Genomic DNA, 24,919 nt, shown 5'->3' on the forward strand with positions numbered 1-24,919 from the left:
AAACGAAAGTGGCGTGACTACGAACAAGCAATATGTTTTCTAAATTAAACAAAGGAACAATCAATCAGACTTTTGTTCCAAAGAATGCAGGGCAAACGAAAACCGGGTGTTCAGCTCTCAGAAGTACTAAAAGTCCTCACTACGCACTGCTAACATGCCGGAAGAGACAGTGAGTGAACAAAAAGTTATGCCCAGAAAAACAACAAGTGCATTCAGGTTTTCCGTTGCACAGCGGTGAAGGTTCCGAAAAGCTTATGCTTTTACACCGCAGTCGAGTGCAGTACATTAAATGCAGTCATGGGCTTTGATCGTCTACATTTATACCAAGTTCCCATCATGTAACTTTCATTGTAGACAGCTTTTGACCATTTCGGAGTTCTGTTGAATAGTGAATCAGTGTCTTTGGGGTACCTGATTGCTAACACGCTATTGAGCATAGTTCTGCTGTCCCTATAAATCTAAATGATAGCTCTTAATAACGACGGGAGGTTTCTTGTGGTACAGCAATCCTTGATTTGATCTTTGGTTCCTCAACAACATTCCAGAGAATTCCAAGTTCTTTACTCTGAAATTATAAGGATGGCGGCCAGGATTTATGGAGATTTTGTAGATGCAAACTACCCTATCACTGAACGTCACATTGCCTGGACAAGCCAGCTGCTGACCGAAGCAAGACTCACACGTTACTTAGATTCGTCAGGTTGGGTAGGTGGTCAGCGGTTGCTAGCCACGTTGAGTGTCTGAAATGGGTATCTATTGGATCGGGTCAGTTATCCATATAACTCGCTGGTCCCCCCTCCGTAATGAAGGTTCTCATACCAGGTTTGTTAGATATTTGTTCTTATCTGGCTAACTGTCCTCCCGTGTAACTGATAGCGTTTTTGTGACCGGTGACCGTGTTGATACAGGGCGGCGCATTTCACCATGTCTTACTCTAAGCATTGAAATCCTACGGGAATGAAAGGGTAGTTTGTTGTGGAGGTAGACGATTGTGACCAATGCACTCAACTGCACACATTTTCGGAGACTCACCTCTGAGTCGCTCGTTTATGATGTTCTTCCACTTGGTTCAGCTGTCTCCCAGGTAAGTCTGACGTTAAAAACAAAACTAGTGTTCAGACAAGTAATTTGTCAAATTCCGCGCGTTTTAGTGGGCTCCAAGAATGGCGAAACCGATCTTGGGCTGTCAAGGAGTTTTCAGCAACCATATGAGTAGTGTATCATACCTAGTCGACTGCGCTTTACATGCTGGTGGCAATAGTCCTACTTGTTCGTAGGACCAAAACGTGTTTGTGGGTCTGAGACAACTAGTCAGAACACCTAAAATATGTAGAACTTAAGTCATTTTTGTGGATAACACAAAAGACAGCCAAATCGGAATTGATGGAAAGTCCGATAGCTCACTTCGTATTGATGGTCGCTATTTTGTTCGCTGAGCTGGGCAATTTGGTTGCAAACGTTTCACCAACGGTCGAGGTGATAACATCAGTGAGTGGAAGCTTTTTGAGTCTCGAAGTCAGCTGGTGTGCGAAGATGAACAGTCAGCACGTGTACAATCCTCACCAGAAATGAATGAGGAATGCATTGTGCGACAGGTTACTTGTAATGTTTGTCTTGCAATTGGTTTTGATTCATGGGAGACATTACCCATAGGATTATTGAAACCTAGCGAATAAACACTCATTTGCAAGTAAGCGTATATTCGCTAATTTCGTGCAATTTGGTTTCAAGTAGAACATAATTTTGACGGAACCTCGGGGACTGCGCCCACCTGATGAGCCCCAAGAAGGGCGAAACCGGTCGTGGGCTGTCGACGGATTTTCAGCAACCTTACGAGTAGTACATTACAAAAATTATTGAAACCTCTCCGGCAATCCAGAATTCGCTCGTACTTTAAATTCAGGCTGATCAGGTAGGCGCAGTCTCCGAGTTTCTGTCAGTCTTATGCTCTAGTTGAACAAAAATTGTAGGAAATTCACCAACTACGCTCATTTGCATATCACTTCGATTTCCACGGGAGACCCTGAGAACTCCAAGCTGAATTTGTCGTTTGTGATATTCTGTGCAATAGCTGTCACATTATATTTGATACAACACCCGCAAGATGGTAGGATATTTTCTTGAAGGATACTACTCATAAGGTTGCTGAAATCTCTTAGCTCACAACCGATTTTACATTTCTAAGGGCTTGCCAAGTAAATGTACTGAGATATCTCGACCATCGGGCCAACTAAAACATGAACTGGCCTTTGTTCAACCCATTCAGTTGAAGAACGTCATGAACGACGATTTGATCTGGGACTCAGACAAGTCTCTGATTAAAGCGAAACTGGTGCATGAGTGCCTCACCATGCCGTGACGATTCTTCATTCCTTCACCCAGTATCATTTTGCCGTTAGTGGTTCTATCCGGCGGATCTATATAGGAAAAGGACAACAGTCATTTGATCCTTGTCTAGAAGTGCCCACACATTGGTCAAGACCATGCCAGCGGACAATGAAAGATGAACCTTTTTCTGTATTAATGTTTTTATCATCCTGAAAGGAAGGATACATCAAACGTAGGATACTGTCGCACATGGCCTGTGTAACCATGAACTTGCCATTTTGAACGACAAAGTCAAAAGCATCAAATCCAGTGTGCACCCTATCATTTGATCGTCCGTACATTACTTAGATTGGGTTTCATTGGAGGAAGCGAGAGTCAACGACGTTTCAAATGCATTTTTTGCCAAACATAGAACCACTAAAAAACTGTTTACAGTTTCCAGAATAGAAACAGTTTCGTGTGCCGCCTAGGATTTATTATCCCGGATCGCATTTGTAAAGCACTAATAATTCAATAACAGTGGACCGAACCTTCTACTTGCTACTGATAAGTAGTTTTCACATTTCGAAATATTCCTTTTTGCTGAGTAAAACTTTATGGGAGAAAATGCTCTCGCAATGCGCTGATGAAAAACGATGCATAGTACAATGGGTTGGAAACTACTAATCTATGTTTATCTGATGAAATTTTTTCATCACCTGTTTCGGTTTTTAAAGGTTGCAAAATTAGAACAGTGACAAAACAGTTTGAAAGTTAACCTGGTAGAGTGATTGGTGTGCCGATTTAGAAGAAAATAAACCATGTTGTTAGTTTAGAAAAAACGATCACAGCTTTCTAAAATAATTTGAATACCTGCCCCGAATATTTTAAGACCAGTTTGCTTATTTTAGCAATTCACTTCGTTGGATGACCGAGGTACTTGACACATCCTAAGCCAGTTACAGTGTGTGCGTTCAATTCACAGATCTGAACTGAAGCCGAAAAGGTAGATATAAATGTTATGGGTGAAGTTTCACCTAGCTGTCAGATAGGCTACCCATCAGTCTTTTTTGCAGTGCATATATAATTCAGATGCATGGTTGATTAACTGACGTACCGTTGGATATCAACACCGCATGCAAGCACGTTTCTTCAGATTTCGTCACATCACATTTTTTCACCGTCCACTGAGAAAGTGGCCCCAGTCCAGATAGAATGTATTCGGTGTGCCGAATACGCGCTCCTTGCCACGCGTCCATTCTCGCCCTACGGTTCTTCAACACGAGAACGTCTTAAGCCCATGGGATATGAAATCCCATACAATATGCATTAGTATTTGTTTTCGTTGTGGTTGAACCACTGCTTTTAATACCACATGGGAGAGAATATAGATGAGTGAGAGCAAGACCTGTGGATTTCCAACAACACAGGGAAACTGAGGTTATCTGGAAGGGAAACCACCTGTGCATTTCCAACAACACAGGGAAACTGAGGTTGATCTCGAAGGTGTGGGTCAGTTTACCTTCCTGTATCGTCTTTATTAGAATGAAAAATTTTACTCATAAAGGAAACTACTCATTAGGTTGCTGAAAACTCTTTAACATCGCACATCCAGTGTCGCCAATCTTGAAGCTCATTAGCAATCTTGTGAGTATTCTGAGTATTATGTCTATGTAATATCGATATGCGATATCTTGAATATTGCACCAACTGAAAAATGAGGCGGCCTGATGAAAATGAGTGCACCTAATACCACTACTCCTACTACTACTACTACTAATAATAATGATGCTTATTCCCAACTAGTGGGTGGCATACCTTCTTGCACGATCATACGGTTGCAATCAGAATAGAACACGAATGGGGGGGAGTTGCGGGGATTGCGAGAAAAAAGGACAATGTCATAAATAGTGGGCAATATCCGGTGTAGACTCGACCACGCCTAGACCGGTTTGGGAGAGGATACACAGTTACCGTTGGGGGGACACAATAAGCTGAGACAAGATCAGATCGTTAAGGTTTAAAGGTGGCGGACAAAAACACGACCAGAGAGGGCGAAAAAGGGGCATCCTGCTTGGTGCTGTAAGAACTGCGTACATGCCAAACAGTGGTTCTAGCTGTCACAGTTTTGTTCACCGATGGCTTGCGGAGATGGGGTGGATAGCTGTGTTTTGGAGGCGGTATCTGGAACAATTGATGCATAAACGCAGGGTTTTCAATGGACTTTCATTTAGGAAGATCAGGAAAGGACCTAGACGTTGAATGCAATAGTTTGGATGCATGTGCGTTATTGAGGGCGCGACTGGGCCATGTCTGACAATGTCTCTAACCACTGATATGGCCCGTCTCGGGGTCCCCATCCAGAAATACCGCGCAGATGAGTTTGCTGGTTTTCATACTTCGTTGCCAAGTCATCGCTTATCCTCTTCTGACTCGTTTTCCCTCTTCACGTGGTTGTGCGCAAAGAGCCTTTCGAGGAAGTCGGTCGACTGGTATAGGCAGCGCTTGACCAGGTCAGCGCAACCACTGGAGTGTGATCAGATCTATTGTGGACGAATTATATCTTCCAAATACCGTCCGACTTACTTCAGCATTACTGATCCGGTTTTTCCATCAGACTTGGGCAGTGTTTCGATGATAACGACGGATGTCCTTGACGCGCATCGGCCAGGCTTCTGACCCATATAATAACGTGAGGCGCACCGCAGCATTGTAAACTCGACTCATGATGGATAAGCTGATGTCACGACATACGCCACAGTTGATACAGGTTCTAAAACACTGGATAGAGGCTAACATTGAACCCGGCTGAACCTCTCTTTTATGACGTTCTTAATCAACAGAGTGTACTTCACTAGGAGACTTCCTATCTCATTTGGCACGACGGCACTTGTTGAGTCCCAAGAGGGAGGAGACCGGTCGTTGAATTTGAAGAGGTTTCAGTAAACTTATAAGTAGTGTATTACGGCTTCTCATTCATTTCCACGAAGGACATCCAGGAATCACTCGTATGAAACGCATAGCTTGAAAGTGTATTTATTGGCTGTTCACAAATCAGGAAACCAAAAATTCTGTTCGTCTCTGTAGCAGCTGCGCTATGGGAGCAAAACTAGCTCTCAGCTGTGGTCTCAACTCTTGGCCGGGCCCGAATGGGTACTGGCAACATGCATGACCTCTTGGAGGCTTCCATCATTTTGTGCTCATTCACGTTTGGTCTAAGCGGCCCGAAACAAGTTTCATAGTTTTGTTGCACCTAAGCCATTTTATTTTGGATTTTTTTGCGCTCCAAATAATTTGTATTCTTAGAATCAACAGACTTGCATTTTATGCGGCATCGTGCAAGTACGCTATTCTGTACACCATCTGCAATCGAATACACAGGCCAATCGTTTTTGGATACATTTAGGGGCAGTTGTTAAAATGGAGGGAATAGTTGCCAAATGGTTTGAATTGCTTCGCTCGTCGATCAGTCAGTCAACCCGTTTCACGATTGGGATATGTTCACTCCACATGAATTGCTGATCTTCCTACCGATTAATGTTGTGTCCTTGTACCCTCAATCGGGTCAATTTTGCAACATAGAACGCCCCAGGTTGGCGCGTTTTGCTTCACATTCTTTGAGGCAATATGGACCAAAATACAAGTTGTCTCAGGAAAACCCGGACCCTACTCGGGGAGCACATTCGTTTTATCCATTCGGCACACTGTTTCACATGTAAACATATCAGTTGTTTTGTTTTGCGTTTTTAGGTGACAAACCATTTATGGGGGAGGAGGGTATGGTGATATATCTTGCGTAGTCGTGGAGCATGATAAAATTCAAGAACCAGAATCGGTCATTCTCGAGTGGGACTGATCACCGATACTCAGGTTAAGAGTTCGCTTCCCTATCCCCAACAACGAATGGCAGTGAGTCCCATTCACTCAACTAAGTTGGAAGAACCATCAGAATTTGCATCAGCAGTCAGGTTCCTTAGGATTGCATATTCAAGTTTTTTTTAACCAAGCAAAAACCGATTAAAGCTATGTGCGCCGAAAGCAAGCTTGGTGTCGGTATCTAACTCAGTTGACTTTGAGCCTGACTGCCACATATACTTTTCTGGCACTAACCCTCCAGGTTTCCTAACGTAAATTGTAGAATATGCAAGTCCACAGGTCGGTACTTACATGACCTCTGTGAATTTCATAAAATGGCTAAAATATCTGACTATTCACCAGTAGATGGATTCCCAGAAATTTCTAGAGCATGAGGTAAATAAAAACAACAGCCATTTAGTTCAGTTCCCAGTTGCGTGGCTGTGATACAAGGATGAATGAACTCACGTTCACAGCACTCTCTTTTGAGCAGTCATTTTCTGATGAGCATATTCAAATGGGAAAAGCGCTTGATGTGAACTTCTATCTTATTAGCGCTCATCTGTAGTACATTTTCCTGGCCGCACCCAGGTTTCAACTCCGGGCATCCTGCGTGTTACCGCTACTCCATGGACGCACTTCAGACTAAGCTGAATTATCACATCTCAACGGGGGGAAGTTTCTACACACTGATGGTTAGCATTTGTCATACTACCAGCATTTATCCATGTTATTGCGATCCTGATGAGCCAAGTATTGCTAGGTCGGATTCATTTATTAGGGCTTGACCAGCTGGCTGTTGATCTCTTCACGGATCATAGCAACTAGCTTGCACCCACTCAATTGCGCACCGAGGATGCCACACTCGGAGAACAGTTCAACAGTCACCTGATCAGCCAACGGTAATATATAGAACCCCACAGCTAATCCAACATTCGGCTCCTTCATATCGTTCCCTAAATTTTGACCTTAGCACCGACGAGAACAGAGAACTGGTTAGATGTTTAGTGAAGACTGACTGTCCACGATCGGTTTCCACCTTCCTATTTGGGCTCAGCAAGTAGATGCAGTCCACGGGTCCCCGTTAAACTTGTGTCATACCCAAAAAAGGACATCACAAACGAGAAATTCAGCTGGATTTCAAGTGAGTCACCTGTGGAAACAAAATTGGAGCAAATATGTCAGTCCAATGGCGACTGTGCCTCTACTTCTGCGTAGCATTCACTACACAAGCAGAGATATCAAAGTGGTCAAAAAAGTGTTGCCTCAGAATCATTTGAACCGATAGACCTGGTAACCACATGGAGTCGACTGAATGACCTCAAATTCAGTTGGGAATACTCGTATCGTAGTAATGCAACCTAAACCGGGGAAGCTAACCCCTCGTTCGGTGCAGTATGTACGCAGTCTATTCGCTCATTAAAGACAGCAAACGGTTTGACAGAATTCAACTTAGCGTTTGGATGAACCAACTAGAACTGATGCTTTTTGGGTTAATTTGACCCCATTCTGACTAACTAATTTCATGGGGCTAATTAGACTTACTTTAAGTCAAGCCCGATTTTAAGTCATCCTGTACGGTGGTTTTTCTTGGTTATCCGCTAAATGTAGATGTCTGGTAAAGAAATAATCCCAAGAAAAATAGTGTTACGTAGTCTCTATATCACTCTGGCTGGGTTTATTTGGCAGGTACGCACTCAAACGAAGGTAATGCACTCATATTTTTGTCCCCAGAGTGTTTTTGCCTTATATTATGCACTGGACCACGGTAGAGATTAAGGCTACTCATCCGGCGTGCACTGATCATAATAGAATGACCGTGTTTGAATGGGTGTTCAAATCAGTTTGAGACACAACAGCCAATCCCTGCGTGGTTAGTCATACTTGGAAGAGTGCATTTGAGAATCCGACAATAATAACTGTAATTAACAAGTAAATTAGTTAATGAATAGATGGGTGTCCTCTAGCTAGCACAAAGTTGCGAGGTGATTAGGTACACGAGTTGGCGATGACATTTGTGCAGTGATCTACAACTTGTGGGCACAAGTTTAACAAGCCGTTCTTTTGAATATCACTCTGTAGACAGTCCATTTTTCTTGATTTGGCCAAAACTCATTCTCGATTTAACTGCCTCAAGAGAGGCATATGTAACAGTTTAAAAAAAAGAGTATGTTTGAGCTGTATGCTAAGTGTTGAATAAGTCGCATTGAAGAATGTGTAGTTGGCCAGCTGTTTTTTCTCTACTTCAATCCAATTCTGACTTGTCAATAAGCAGTGAAACACAGCGGTACCTAGTGTCAGTCTCGGCTTTACCGACACAAAGCAGCAGAAAAAAAACGATATCCATTCTTCAGTTGTTAATCTGCAAGTTTCCATTCTTTGTTCACTCCTTCACGTATCCGGCCGGTATCGTTCGTGCTCACGCAGAGTTTCTCAACCAAAAACGTCGAAGCCATTTGTGCTGTGGATGCACATCCCTCCCCCGGGCCGACACACAAGCAACGCCTTAACACACACAAACACACGCCACTGCCCTTGTATTGTCTTACGAACCATTAACAACAAATCTTCAGCCTTCAGTCCTGTCTTCTTCCACTGCTTCTCGCCATCCCACCATCCCCACTAACCTTGGCACCTATACTAACAATACTTACGACTGTGTTCGGAAACAACAACTTCTGTATTTCTTCCAACCTGGTTGCCAATAGTTTCCTGTTGTCGAATGCCGAATTCTCTGTAAGTCAGGCGAGTGGAATTCGGTACCTTGCTGCGTGTGTATGCGCGAGGAGTACACACGCGCGTTGCCCCCTTCTTCGTCGTCTCTGAACAACTTCCGTTTGAGTGGGTTAGCAATCACCTTCGAGTTTTCTTTTGTTTTGCGTCGCGCGTACACGCACACAAAGGCGCAAGACTGATCAAGGTACGGCAAGGTGGCGGCAGCGACGACACGATGATTTTAAGAATTGACGTACAAAAGCGACCAGAGATGCAAATGAGCCTTTAGGTATGCACGGAGTGTCACCCAGCGAAGACATATTTCCGCAAATTTTATAGGATGCCGGAATTGGGGACCATGCGGAAGAGCATGTCGGTGTTGGCGCCGATAAGGAGAAAAACGTTCCTGATGCCCTAACTCGACTTGTGTGTTCCAGCTTATGGCAGCAGGGTGAAAATGATGCGTTCATACCACTTCTGTGATTTCATGTTTGTGCTTGCGTAGGCAACCATTCTTGGATCATTGAAGTTGGTTAATTGTCACAAGTGGAGTTCTTCCTTAAATTTCTGCCTCCGTAAAACACAATTGCATTTGTTAGACGATAGGGAATTCCTTGTCTAGCTCATTCGTACAATACCAAACTCTGGATTTCTGGTGATGACTGCTCAGTGTATGGGGAGGAGATTTAAGTTTGTCAGTATATACGTCAGGCAACTGGTATTTATCTATTTCGATCGATTGAATTGTTGGACAGTTGAATGATCAATACTAGTGAGTGAGAAATGAAGACACTTGTTAATATAGATACGCATTCACTGACTATGAGTGTATCCGAAGGAGTGGGTATGAGGTTTGTCATGCTGGAGTGAGGATTTTGAGATGAATGTATGCAAATAGAAGGTAGGTACTTTTTTTAGACGTCACTTTTGCTCGTTGAATTCGCCAAATCTCACGGGGTTGCAAGTAAAAGGATGCCTTCCTAACAAGTTGAAGAAACGGTACGCAGCACTAACAGGAGGAAGCCAGCCACTGTCTTGAGAACGGCTTTGACTCATACGGTTGCCTAGAACTTTTTGACAACTTTGCCTTTGTTCAGTCCCCACTAGGTAGGCGCGGTCCATGAGTTTCTATCAAGCTTATATCTCGCTTTTACCTGAGTGTGTCTGATTCGTGAGATGCTGTCATTTACAATCTGATTTGATTTTTAGTATGAGATTTAAACGCTTTATAAACTGAGTGCGTTGCGCACAGAATGGATGAAGCTGATCGCAGACTTTCGAAGTGTTTTCGACACGCTTATGAATAATACACCGCATCAGGAAATGATATTGCGAAATCTCCAATATCGTACAAACTGAAACATCAGACAGTCTTTGTAAAGCACGTTCAGGAGAAGGGGAATAGCATAAACGACACACTTAGCCAAACTCCACCAAAACCCCCGGCAAAAACAACCTTTGTTTTCAAATAAGCTTTGGATTAGTCGCTTGTCTAACCGGTGAGCAAGAGCATGCCAGTTTTCTGACGTCAGTAACTAATATGTTACTGTGATGTTGGACGGCTTGACTTGGTGACTTGCTGACAGAACTACTGGCCGCTAGACAGGAACAGAGAGAGCCAAGAAGAGAATGGAAGTGAGCTGGATATGCGAACAAGCGATTTATGCTTACTCGGGTGCGAGTAAGAGCCGCACAATAACAGAGGTTCCAAAAGTCGTGTGCGTCAGCCTCCAGTGCCATCGGTTGTATTTCATGTGTGTGAGAGGTGATCATTACTGATTGCTCTTCTTCGAATTCCACCTAGAGATGGTTATTGTCAAACGCCACAAACCTATGCTGTGCGGAGATTAATCACTCCCGTGCTGGTCACTTGACGGCTATATTCTTACTCGACCTGAATGTGGAAATTCTCATTTGACAAACCTTCTCCTCGAGGACGGGAAAGTAGGGCGCAATGCGTCTCAACAAAGATTGTGGACGACTCTAAATTCCAGCGACAGCCGTACAAAAGTTCATGCCAAAGCTCCTGTCTAAATGTAAGCCTTGGCTACCAAGCTTGGTAGCAAGATTGCTACTGGTGCCTCTCCTCAAAAGACCGTTTAGATTTTACTTCAAATGGATTGTTTCAACTTTCCTGTCTGAAGTGCTAAAAAAATGACATCTTGTGATCTTGGGTTTCTTCAGTGATCTGAGAAATCGTCGCTTGGAATTTTATAGCGTTAACAGTTAAAACTTACTCACGGAGCACAGGTTACGTAGACGATAACCTTATGTGGTATCAGCTGTAAACAGGCAAGCTCGACCATGCAACTAATCGTCGCTGTATTGATCAGTAATCAATCTGAAACGTTCGATCAAATCATTGAAATCCAGATGGTAAAGTGCCGAATTGGTGGGTAGAACTAAACACAGAGTCGCTGACAGCTCTCCAACGATCTCATAGCCTTGTGAAATTCGAACTTTTCCGTAGGTTTTAACATGACGGACGGTGTAACCGTCCTGGTTCTCAAAGGTCTTGATGCACACCGCTGGAGTATATGGATCCGCAGGTACAACAGTAATTGTGCACAAATTAGTGGGTTTGCGGTTGTCAGCTGCCTGTACCTAGATATTCATGCTAAGAACTACCAATCGTGTAATCATCCAGCAGAAATGGAATGTGACGTAATGTGACCATGCAAGACGTCGCAGAATACTTTGGGAGATCTGAAGCTATCACAATGAACGGCATGACTTCCCTAGTGGGCAAAATGAAGAACACTGGGTGTTCCTGGAAGAAGGTTATATTTATTTAACGAGGTTTTTTCATCATTATCATCATCATCATCATCATCACCATCCGACGATTCGGAGAGGTGGGGTAGCTAGCTGCGAATTGGAGGCGGTAGCTTATATATTGGTGTGTAAATACAACACTGTAGGTAGAATGTTAAGTTGGAAAACTTGAATCAATGAGTGAAAGGATTGTGGGGTTACACGCGTAAGACCCACTGGTCAGATACAATCACCTGTATTCGGCCGATAACTGTCCACGTGGTACACTCAGGTGGGATTTCAGTCTGAAGGCACAGGTTCAACTCTCTATCCCTGAAAACCCGAAAGAACGTTGACGAGTAGAAAATAATACGGCTAACAAGGCAACAGTTGCATCGGTACTTTTTCTACTAACGTAGCTGTAAATAGGAACAGGAGAAAACCGTTCATGTCTGCATGACATCATACCAGCTCGGTATGATTTCACTCACTGCATAGTACATTTTGGACTTTTGTTTTCCGAAGCACATGATGTGGTGAAATGACTTTCAATTATTTTTTTTGAAAAATCGCCTTTACCAATAGAAAAGCACCGAGTCGCTTTTGCTCACTGCAATGTAAGGTATTCCTTTATTGTTCATCAATGTCGATCAGATTGGAGCGTAACTATTAGTAGATCCTCATGCTCTGATAAAGGAGGAAATCTAGTACACTGCGTGTGCAAATAACAGCTCTTCTTCTTGCATTTCGCAACAAAGCTTAAGGTGCAACTGAGTGTATTTCTCGAAAACAGTCCAAACTAGGTTCAAGTAGAACATACGGTTGACGGAAACTCGAGGACTGCGCCTACCTGATGAGCCCAAGAAGGGCGAAACCGGTCGTGGGCTGTCGAAGAGTTTTCAGCAACCTTGTGAGTAGTATCCTTTATGAAATTTTAAGGTATTAGGCAAAAAAGTCACTCTTAAACTGACATAAATGCAGCTAATGTGAAGCAAAACTTCCCCAAAACTTGATTTTTAGGCGTATCGTCGAGCAGATATCACTTATTTGGAGGTGTACTTAGTACAGCGGACTTATCGCGAAGACCGAGATCAGTTGTATGATGACGGTCATTCGAGTAGACCAGTTTTGTCTGATGGTACACAGCAACTGGATGTTTTCTGTACATTTTTCTCTGTATCTATCGTTTTTTTCATCGCCAAACCGTCTCTGTTATTTTTCCTTCATCCAGACTAGCACTTTGACACCCGTGCATCTGCGCAAAGCAAAGCTCATGTTCTTCTATACGCGATATCCAAACTCTACTTTGATCAAGATGTACTTTCCAGACGTGAAGTTCTACAAGAACAACACAGCTCAGTTGGTAAAATGGTTCAGCAACTTCCGGTAAGTATTGTTCTTGAGCTGGCCCAGAATGGGTCCCGATAAGAACTTCACGAAAACACGTTGATAACAGCTAAACAAATCTGTAGTACATGGATGAATAATTGGTGCTTACAGGTGAACCTGTCGGGAGTTTTCGTCACTAAACACGCCCTGTGCAGGGCCAACGGACTCTAGGTTCCTTGTATTTCCCCCAAAGGACAAGCTAGTTTCCCTGTTCTGCTATGCATTCCATCAACATAACATTAGTTTATAACCACTGATCGCCCGAGTTTAGCAAAAATATGAGTATAAGCATATCCTTAGAGTGGTTCGTTTTCGAAGCAAAAGCACACCTAAATCGCACCTGAAAGGGAATTCTTCCATGTATTTCTAGGACGATAGCCTTTCTACCATTTTCCTGTTTACGCAACGCAACTAACACAAGATGTGTGACGAATTCTTGTAGGAAAGTTATGAACCAAGGACTTGAAAAGTTTAAAAACCACTGAAATTAGTTCAGTGTTCACTCTGTCCACTCATTGAGGAGGACGCTGTCAAATCTTCAAGTACGCCAGAATAGAAAGTAACTAAAATCTACTTAGAAATGCCTTGTAATGTGTTCGGCTATAATGGCAAAAGAAGAGGCCCATAGTCACCGAAATGGGACCACTATTCATCGCACTGAGACATCGAACTATTAGACTCAGTCGCCGATGAACACAGCACCCGGTTAGCTCCACTGATCAATGGTAATGACAGCGTACTCCCACGGTGGACTTAGGATGAACAGAGCTCTCCGGAAGAAATGCACTTCAACTGGGAATTAGGATTGGTAGCTGTGAAGTTAACAGCTCCGGCTCAGTGATAAGTATTCGCGCAAGCAGTGAATGTTTGGATAAACGCCTCAATGATTCCTTTATGACGTGTGAGTAGTTTTCAGCAGCATGTGACTGAACGAAGGGACTACTATGGGAGAGTAGTCTTAGTTGACCTATGGGTTATAGAGTATGCTTTTTCTTTCTACATGATCTAATATCTACGATCTAATATTGAAACGAGACCTGTACACGGCCCATCCAAAGAATGGGTGACCCACATGATCAGACAGTACCCGAATTTCCTTACTGGCACGTTGCAACTCTATGCTTGGAAGGGAAGCAAACAACAAACACGTGCTATAGTTGGCAAAACGCAGCTTATACTTTCCTTCGGGATACAGGCTCTTATCCCGTCGTAGCTTCAAATTTTCTTGAATTTTTGTAGCAACGGTTTAAACACATTGTGGTAAAATTGTGTGTGGTGGACGCATGATAAGTTAGAGGAAACTGCACTGATTTGATCAAATAACAGTGGGTAAACTAAGTTGCTGAATTTTCATTTCAGAGGTCTTGAATCAGCTTAGTAAATGGCCGCAAAATGAAAGCGAAAATGCTAGTCCTGGGGGCCCTAACTCAGAGTACTTCAGTCGCCAGATAGATGACCGACAGCAAGAAACGTATAAATAAAATGTAAACATAAAAACGCAGTCAGAATGTTCACCAAGGGCCAAATAAGAGTCAGAGTAAAAGAGGTCACAAACTCGAACTCAAAGAGGTCAAGGGCATAAGTCACTCCAGCATCGACCGGAGTAGGAGAGGCCTCTCAATCGTTGTGGTTCCCATGAGTTTGTAAAGGTTATGTGGTGACATTATGTCTTGGCTGACTAAGCGAAAGAGAAACCCCGAGAGAGATATCATTTCTTTGTCAACCACGATTTATTTCACGACCTCCCGAAAATAGACCACTCTGACCAGGAGACGGTAGATTTTTCTTCTAACAAGAATTCGACGTACCGTCTTACGTTTTCTCCCAAATAGCTCTTTTGCGGAGGGATCTGCTTCCTTTTGGAGCCAGCTTCATTATTCGTCTGGAGAAAAGGTAAAATGAGTAAAGGGTTTTGTAGTCTTGTATGAAGGTAGGAAGGTACTATGACAGACAGCTCAGACATATACGGAACACATGGTAAAAAACGGCGCCTAAACTAATTAATCACTATTGAGGGGCCACTATGATAAACTGGTTTAAAGCTGTTAAGTCGTGTAATGCCTGTTTGATCGCGTGAATTTCACTGCTGGTGCAGCAATGTCCTGGTCACAAAGATCACGTGAACACCAGTTGCTTCTGCAGCAGAAGAAAACTCATCTAGGAGAAACTTTTGTACCTTAAAATCAAGTAATCACGTGATGCTTTCTCCATTACTGAAAGATGAGCGGCACTATATTCTGCCTAAGTGAGATCTAATCACACTGCTGGTTGGTTACTTAGGACCGAATGATTGAGCTCTCAAACAGTGACTGGAAGGTCCCGGATTCAAAAATGCGCACCATTTAGGATTCCTACCAAGGATGAAACAGCTTTACAGTGCTTCTAAGCTTTTAAGCATATCATGAAATCTACATGGAGTATCCTAAACTGTACTTCATAATTTAGACTGATATTTGTTTAAACGTCAGTCCTAGGCTCACTGCAACCTAGATAAGTTCAACTAGAATTCTTCACGGTGAATTGTTTTCCCCTCCACAATGCATGGAATGTATCCTTATAATGTGTTATTAGAAATTTATCTATCTGCTCACTCAGTGTGACCGTCTCAACAAGGGCTGTCCATTTGCAAACGAAGAACATATTCTACAGAGGAATTTTTCGAAATTCACTCAACTCACAACCTGTGAGCTGACGGCTTAGTTAAAGTGACCTGGCTTGCTTTGAAAGGTCCTAGTGGTCGTTTCGTCCTTTATTGGAGAAGAGCCCAACAGACACTTCTGCTGTGTCATGCCGGCCCTGCTCGATTAACCGTTTGAAACCGTTTGAAACTGCGAGAATGTGTTTACTCACAGGTCTAAATGCGTGTGTGGACTAGTCCTGTAGTCTTGTCAACAACACATTGCGTCATTCAGCTGTAGCAACCTTTCGGTGCCTAACTGCCATGCCACCTAAAAGAGACACGAGGGCTGGAATACTGTCAGGTCGCGCAAGGCTAGGCAGTGGAAGTCGAGAGGCAGAGGTCGGGTTCGAACCACGGACCTTCCGGTCAGTAAATTCGCACTCTAACCACTTGGTCCATCTCGCCCCTCAACACGTAACACTTTACGCTTTAAAGATACATCTAGATGTTTTATTTGAAAGCATTTATATTAGGGGTAGAATCAATTACTACAATACGCAGGCCTCACCATCGTCTACCACAATCGTGAGAAGATTGGTTTGTGTCTGCCAGTAGTGTGGTTTCTTAGTTTAGACACGAGTATGGCTACAAGCAGTAGGCCAAAGCAAGATATGCTACATCATTTAGCCGTCCACTGGATAGCACCTCGGTTTTGTCCTTAAGGGATTTTCTTGAAAATAAGATTTCCACTAAACCATGACTGACGGATGTTTCCCTTTGAAGAGGGGAGGACTACTCAGACAACTTCCTACGGAAGCTGTCTTCCTGAAAGAAAAATGGCTTCTGTCGCGCAAAACTGACTGCAGAAACAATACCACACTGTTTTACAGATGCGAGAATTATTCCGGAACATAAAAACACCGCCGTCATCAACAAACACGTCGACCTTCTCTCGGAAATAGTTCCGCCTCCTGAAGACTCCCGTCTCACACCTCCGCTCCCACATGGTAAATAGACTCTCGGATGTTGATGAGGATGACTCCACCACGTATATCCTATTGGGCTAGGCACGAGAGTTGGCAAATCATAGACCCTGGTTTGGTGTGTACTCCGACAGACAGAGAGTAATTGTTTTCTTTATCGTTTTTCCCGGAAAATTGTAGTGCATAAAGATGAAGAAATCGGTGAATGGAATTGTCTGGTCCTTGTCAACAGCGAAAGAAAAACATAAACATGATGTCCTGCTAATCTAGTTTCTCAGCTTCCACAGAAGAATTGGCCTCCCTGATGGAATCGATCGACGGGTGGGAGGAGGATGGGTTTGGAACACTGAGAGGATGGGGGACGTGGGTGTGCGGTGGGATCATTAACTTAAATGTCGGTGTTTAATGTGGCCGGAAATCTGCGGGCATCACTAATGGGTGCATGTGTTTCGGTGGTCTCATACAAGAGGACAGAGTGTCGGAATAAAACAATAGACACAAATCATATGTTTACGCTTTAAAGATACATCTAGATGTTTTATTTGAAAGCATTTATATTAGGGGTAGAATCAATTACTACAATACGCAGGCCTCACCATCGTCTACCACAATCGTGAGAAGATTGGTTTGTGTCTGCCAGTAGTGTGGTTTCTTAGTTTAGACACGAGTATGGCTACAAGCAGTAGGCCAAAGCAAGATATGCTACATCATTTAGCCGTCCACTGGATAGCACCTCGGTTTTGTCCTTAAGGGATTTTCTTGAAAATAAGATTTCCACTAAACCATGACTGACGGATGTTTCCCTTTGAAGAGGGGAGGACTACTCAGACAACTTCCTACGGAAGCTGTCTTCCTGAAAGAAAAATGGCTTCTGTCGCGCAAAACTGACTGCAGAAACAATACCACACTGTTTTACAGATGCGAGAATTATTCCGGAACATAAAAACACCGCCGTCATCAACAAACACGTCGACCTTCTCTCGGAAATAGTTCCGCCTCCTGAAGACTCCCGTCTCACACCTCCGCTCCCACATGGTAAATAGACTCTCGGATGTTGATGAGGATGACTCCACCACGTATATCCTATTGGGCTAGGCACGAGAGTTGGCAAATCATAGACCCTGGTTTGGTGTGTACTCCGACAGACAGAGAGTAATTGTTTTCTTTATCGTTTTTCCCGGAAAATTGTAGTGCATAAAGATGAAGAAATCGGTGAATGGAATTGTCTGGTCCTTGTCAACAGCGAAAGAAAAACATAAACATGATGTCCTGCTAATCTAGTTTCTCAGCTTCCACAGAAGAATTGGCCTCCCTGATGGAATCGATCGACGGGTGGGAGGAGGATGGGTTTGGAACACTGAGAGGATGGGGGACGTGGGTGTGCGGTGGGATCATTAACTTAAATGTCGGTGTTTAATGTGGCCGGAAATCTGCGGGCATCACTAATGGGTGCATGTGTTTCGGTGGTCTCATACAAGAGGACAGAGTGTCGGAATAAAACAATAGACACAAATCATATGATGGATGGTGAGTAAAGGTTTCTGGTAGACGGACAATTTGGCCAGTGTGATAAAAACGAAACCGGAAGTCGTAAGCTGAGTTGAGACGAAGACGGAGCAATCGAATGAACTGGTCATGTGGGAATGGCGTTGTGTTAATTCAGTGTATGATTAAAATACTTGCAAATGAGTGTAGTTTGCTAATTCCTTGCAATCTGGGTTGACGGAAACCTGGGGAATGTGCCTACCTGATGAGCCCCAAGGAGGGCAGAACCGGTTATGGACTGTGGAAGAATTTTAAGCAACCTTATGAGTAGTGTATTACGTCTATACTTGAAGTGTTAATACTTTTGTGAGTACCAGTGACAGTATTCTAAACCAGACAGCTATATACTGAGGTTTCATTAACTCGATGCAAATGGCCCCAGCTTTGGTTCAGCTGTCCACCTCTGACGGCGAGAAATACGTTGACTGAGGTGCATTTCGATAACTTTTGTACCAGACCGAGGGACGTTTTCCACTTTGTTTGTTTGTTTGCTTGCCTAGCAAATAAAAGTTGCGAATCTAGCACTTGAACCCAAACACTTTCGGTCGTTTGCCTTTTTCGGTTTGCTGTGTTTCGGTAAACTAGTGCTTATCAGCATTGAACTCTCCCATCAACTCCAAGTCAGTTGTAAAATGAGTGATTTTATCCACATACTTGCATGAATTTCGGTGTGTAACTATGTTAGAAGCCCGATAAAATTTCATTCGATGAACCTCCAAGAGGAAGGAACCACATGTTAGCAGACGAAGAGTCCCGATGAAAGTTTATAAGTAGTGTCAAATGAAGGAACATATTTCGATCTCTTGAATTTCACTTCAAACGAAACATGAGGTCATCTGGATGAAACACACCAAGTTGTAAACGGGAGAGATTCAACTCCCTCCTTTGTTTATCTACACATGGATCTTAAGCCGAAGACCTAATATTCACTCACTAGCTCTAAGGATTAGATCTGCATTTAAATTCACCCGATCTATTCTTCAGTAGCACACAGAGCAAATATATGCCTCGGAGGTGGGAAAAATACTCAAAACCACACAAGATAGTATCAGTTAGTAGTATATCAATCGCCCAAGCAGAAGGTCACGGCTTGGATATTTTAGACCATTCTGTCTCTTCTTTGCATGCAGTTTGAGTGCGGGTTGGTTAGCTCATCTGTGAGATTTGTAACCGCCTGTAATAGGCTCACAGGAAGCATCGACAGTCTTCGGCTTTTGCTTCATTGATTAAGCAGTCACCGTTCAGTTGAGATGTATAAAGCGACATTTCGACCAAAAGTCTATAGATGGATGAGTTCAATTCGCGTTCCCGGTGTCTCATACACGGCTACCAGTTACTCATATTACAACGTGCTACTGTAGCGATTGTCTTTGATTTATGTGCGCCTTTCTTATAAATGAGGTTTAAGGCGACTATCTTTCGGTCATGCATTTCACATGAGATGGATTTGTAGAAATGCTGATCAGCCACTTGTGGTCGGGGGGTACAGAGCCCAGCTAGTAACCGGGAGGTCTCTTTGTACACGAGGCATCAAAGTAGGAAATATTAGTTTTTCAACAAAGACTAGTTTCTTGAAGGAACACGACTCACAAGGTTGCTGAAAACTCCCCACGACGGGTTACAACAGCTTTTCAGGAAGGTGCATTCCCCGAGAGATTTAACAATAATTCAGCTGGTGCAAATAAATAAAGGTATTTTGGAAATCCTGTCAAATCGAGATCCCTATAAAACAGATTTGACTCGGGATTGTTCCTAGCTGGTGTAATCAAGAATGGCGGAACGGGTTGTGGGCTGTCAAATGGTTTTCAGTGATCTTTTGAGTAGTGTTCCTTGAATATCCTACCAACTGAAATATGCAACGGCTTTCATGGTGCAGAGTTAGGTGAAGAATACAAAAAAACTAGACGTTCATCTGGAATTAATATGAGTCTGCTGTTAAAACGAAATTGGAATGTAAATAAGTGCAGTTTACGAGAGACTGATTTCGCTCCGTGGATGAAATTTTATCGTTATCTGGTGTCGCACGGGAGCTGCGATTTCAATGCGACTCGCCAGCCTACAGTTGACGTAATACCGTTCATTCAAGAACCTTTTACGTTATGGATGTTAACAGAAGTTGACAATCCACTGATTTGCGATAAATCACAGAATCTCCCCTCAGAGCAGATTGAATTAACAAAATCAGAACTGCTGACCGTTGGGCGCCGGTGTCTCTCGATTGGCGTGTTTGACAACTTTAGACTATTCTGTATTCTAACAAAAAATGACCAGGTTTCCACCATTTGGTTGAGATTCTCACGCAAGTCGTCCAAACGGTTAGGAGATCGGAGAAAAAAATCAGAAGGAACGTGTTTGTCTGTTATCGTAGTCAAAATTTCGACTGAGTCTTGGTTCAAGCTCTTATTATAACCTGTCCTCATAGAGCCCACTTTTTCTGCAAATTTACATAAGCTCCGTGAGCCTTGCAGTTTTCATCTTCGCAAGGCCACAGGGTGGGCTACGGTTGTCGGACATTGTGGTTGATTTGTCATCAACCGAGAGTTTAGACCAATCAGGGAACACCGTGAGTTTCACTCAATAGACGTAGTGGAGTTCGACTTTGGAGCTGTCTGTGCGCCTTGCGAGAACTAATTACTATAAGTTCAGTGTGTTCCGCGGAAAGTCAGCGGATTCAGTTGCAAGCAAAGTGGACAAAAGCCGAGTGTTTCAAGATGTCTAGCCCCACAACAAAACGGCATGAACGAGAAGGGTAGGGGCAGTACTTCTGAAAATTTCATGCTTATAAGGCTGTTCACTCCTTGATTCCAAGTGGGTACATAACGTTACCGAGAGCTCCAAGGCTGTACTCAGCCGATGAACTAGAATAGAAGGGCGATTCCGGTCGTGGGCTGTGGAAGAATGTGGTTCACGACTAAAATAAAATAGTAATTGAAGACTCATCTGAGACCAGCTGAATCGCTCGTTTGTGATGTCCTCCAAATGAATCTACGTCTAGGTTATTATTGGGGAGGAATGGAAACTTACTTTTGCACAATGAGTGCACACTGTAGGGGGTCATCTTTCAATACTAGGATTTTTCAAGGAAGAACAAGTACTTTGGCTGGGTTATGTGGGTTTTTTCTCTGTCTGATTGAGGGAGAATGCGTTGCGAATTTGTTCTAAATTGGGTTCTACCCACCGCTACTCACGGTATTTTTGGTTTCCTGCGCTCTTACTCTTTGAACAGATTTCTCAGTATGACTTCTAATCGTGAAGTTGAAGTAATCACCTTCATAAGATGGGGAATACTGGTGTTGCCTCCTCAACACTTGTGCTGAGTAGTTTTCGCTCAAATGAACTCACCAACATATTGATAAAAGCAATCTGAAACGCACCGATAGAAATCTAACAATTCTACTTTCTCTGCGAAACTTTGACTGAGATAATAACTGACGGAGCCCGACAACAAAAACACAATTAAACGAAAGAGAAAGTCATTAAACCGGTCGTTAAGATCTCTTCCCACGTCTTCCCGCAACACAACAAATGTCATATCAATTTCTATGGAAGATCAAGTTATTCACACCCCTGTGTTACCTTGACAACCGTGCGAGGACAGGTGTGGTGTTTAACTTCATCGGTCGGCCTAATGGCAGCGAATGTTAAGATATAGAAAAGGGCAGATCACGACGATGAGGGGTAAATTAAACACGACAGTATCCCACAGTTGCATCGACGTTCATTCCAAATATTGTAACGTCATCGACGCGGGGTCTGTCAGTTCGATGGTTTTATGTGTTGTGAATGCTTACTTTATTTATACTATCCATTTTGGTATCTCCTACAGTGAATTCTACTACATCCAAATGGAAAAGTTCGCGCGTGTGGCCATCTCGGAAGGGGTACGCTCAGCGGATGAGATTCATGTGACCACGGACTCAGAACTCTACCGGGCGTTGAATCTGCACTATAACAGGAATCAACAGTTGGAGGTAGATATGTTTGCTCTGTTTTGTTTTGATTTGTTCTCTGTCTTTTACCGGTTACGATAACCCGATATAATTTAAAGATGTCTCGATAGAACTCGTAATGCCACTGCGCAATAGAAATCTAACTATGAGGTGCCTTGTTTTCCACTGGATATTTGCCAAAGTTCCCGCTTGGAATTCGACAAGCATGATGTCGTGATTGAATGCTTAGAACTGAAGTTCTTCCGCATTAGTGCAGAATGAAACGGAAATCAGCTACACCGGGCACATTCGATGGATAACAAGTCGGGACATTTTTTATTCTGATAAATCCTAAACAGTACGCAAATACAGTGCGAAACTTTGTTCATCCACGGTTGACAAAAGTGGCTCTCCCGAGAGGAATAAACGCTGTGCAATGTGTATCTAACCCGGCACCTGTCCGTGAACGAAAACACACCTCGATAGAAGTAATTCATCCATTTTATCTTCCGATTTCTTGACAATCTGGGAACAATTCTGCCCTGGGATCATTACAAAAAAGGTCGGACCACATCAGTTAGAATGCGCAGCTGGACATTTTGTGTGATCGTCCAAAAGATGTAGGTAAAGAAGCATTTCATATGAGCTCCACACTGCAGATACATGCATACGTTATTAAAATGTAATAAAATTACCCAAATAGTCGTTATGTTTGTTCACGACCACATTATGTACGAGCAGGTGACAGAGATGACTGTTACTTTGCCGGTCGATCGGTTTTGAAGTAACATTACGAGGGCATAATAACAGGTGAACAATGGTAGTTCAACTGTCTTTATATTGATCAAAGCGTCACCAACCACGAAGGCTGGGTTATCTAGGCATGCATATTTCCAGAACATAGCAGTGATTATTCAGAATGCGTTTATGAAGGAACAGTTACTTAGTAAACTAGGCCACCAAGACCCCCTCCCTCGAGAAAGCTCAGTGGTTAAGACACGAACTTACTCACCGGAAGGTCCATGGAGTTTAACGTCATCCTTCACATCAAGACTGCTTCTCTATAGGTTTGGGCAACCTGGCAGTATCTCAGCTCTTGTATTCCTTTCGGGTAGAATGGCAGCTAGAGACCGAAAGGATGTTTCAGCTGGTCGATTATCATTTTATTATTAATGTTATTTATTGACTACCCCGACGCAAAACCATTAATATAAACTGTTGTATTGTTGAACAAATTATCATTTATTTTTGAAGAGCATGGTCACAAACATAAAAAGTGAATGCAATTGATGAATGCGAAAGAGTAACAGGAGAATATGGGAGAAAAGAGAGAAGCGTCTCCTTCGAAATCATGCCAAGAACAGTTCCAGTCTGATGAGATGAATCCAAAAGTATGTGAAGATTTTGATATGGAAACAATCGTCTAAAGACCAGCAACCGAAGAAAGGACAAACAATGGTGAATGCTCTTCAAGGCGCGGTAGGCGCTAGCATCCATACCAATGTAAACGTAACCAAACTTCTTGTTATTTTGAAAGAAGGAATGGGGCCAAAATGACCCTGACATACTGGTTCTACAAAGTGAAAGACTAAATCCATTGAGTATATAATGGGAATACGGCAGGACTGCCCGGAATTGTTCAACATATCAGATGGTTTTCTGGAAGACATTGCAGAGGAAATTCATCAAATCAGCTTTGGAACACTTGTTCGCGTTTCGTGCATGACCGAATAATTTAGTGACTAACACCGAGCAGGGGATCATGAATCAACCTTCTGCGAAGGCTCACATATGATCATAAAGAGGCCGATTGGCCTCGACCTAACCAACTGATAAGGTGTGGTACTATCAAATTCCTCATGCTAATGAAACGCCAAAATGATAAAGCAGGTTTCGCTTGGTTTAACTTAGGCTTCGAGATGAGTTATCTGGACTATTGAACACGGAGGCTGATAATGTACACGTCAAGGGCTCAATGATGGGCCTGTTCATGGAAGTGCGAGAAACCATCAAGTTTGTCCTGGCTTAGTCTCAGCAGCTAAATGCAGCTGAGTGAGATTGCGTTATAACCAGATTAAAGGTTTATAATCGACCTAAGATGAGCACTGGTCGCATGTGATTCAGGTGGTCTTGCTCTGACACCCATGGAGGGTTTTCGCAACTGCGCAATTTAGCCTACAGTCATGATTCTCGTTTGCAAGCCATCCTGACTCGCTTAAAAGTCGTAGAGTCTCCCCGCAGTAATAGAAGCTTCCTAACTTGCCATGTTGTACTTCAGACCTTATTGGGTCTCAACTGTGTCCACCTGCATTTCCCCGTTATTCAGGTACCCGACCATTTTCGAATTGTGGTCGAAGCAACTCTGCGCGAGTTTTTCAACGCACTCATGACAGGAAAGGACACGGAGCAATCTTGGAAAAAACCAATCTACAAAATCATTGCTCGCATGGATCAACCAGTCCCGGAGTTTTTCAAAAATCCAAACTGGATGGAACAGTTGGCTGATGGATAATTCAATTCGGAGGGATATGATGATGTGTGTAATCACGTTTAAACCATAATCCGAAAACTATTCCAAACTACACAGGGTCGGAAAAATTGAAACCCCAATGTGTGGACGACTTTTTCCAGCGTGATTAGCCGAACCGCGTTTCTGATAGTACAACTATGGTGGCTTCCCTTCTATCCAATTTTGTTGTACAGAATTGTTCATCTGATCAACCGTTTTCAACTAGCCAAATCTTGTTGATTCTACATACTAATCGCCAGTATACACCTCACTTTCTGTTCTTTCTCTCCTGCTGGGCAGTAATAGGGACTTT

General features: G+C 43.1%; 1 protein-coding gene across 1 annotated transcript; it reads left to right on the forward strand.

The window, feature by feature from the left end:
• Positions 1 to 154: 154 nt before the first annotated feature.
• T265_07444 (hypothetical protein) lies at positions 155 to 24,609 on the forward strand (the record flags this gene model as incomplete). Its single annotated transcript, XM_009172962.1, has 5 exons — positions 155 to 169; positions 9,217 to 9,303; positions 12,863 to 13,017; positions 21,995 to 22,139; positions 24,424 to 24,609. The coding sequence occupies 5 exons, from the start codon at positions 155 to 157 to the stop codon at positions 24,607 to 24,609; spliced, it is 588 nt and encodes a 195-aa protein (XP_009171226.1).
• Between the last annotated feature and the right edge of the window lie 310 nt (positions 24,610 to 24,919).

Source organism: Opisthorchis viverrini (assembly GCF_000715545.1).
Source record: "Opisthorchis viverrini unplaced genomic scaffold opera_v5_173, whole genome shotgun sequence".
NCBI lineage: Eukaryota > Metazoa > Platyhelminthes > Trematoda > Opisthorchiida > Opisthorchiidae > Opisthorchis > Opisthorchis viverrini.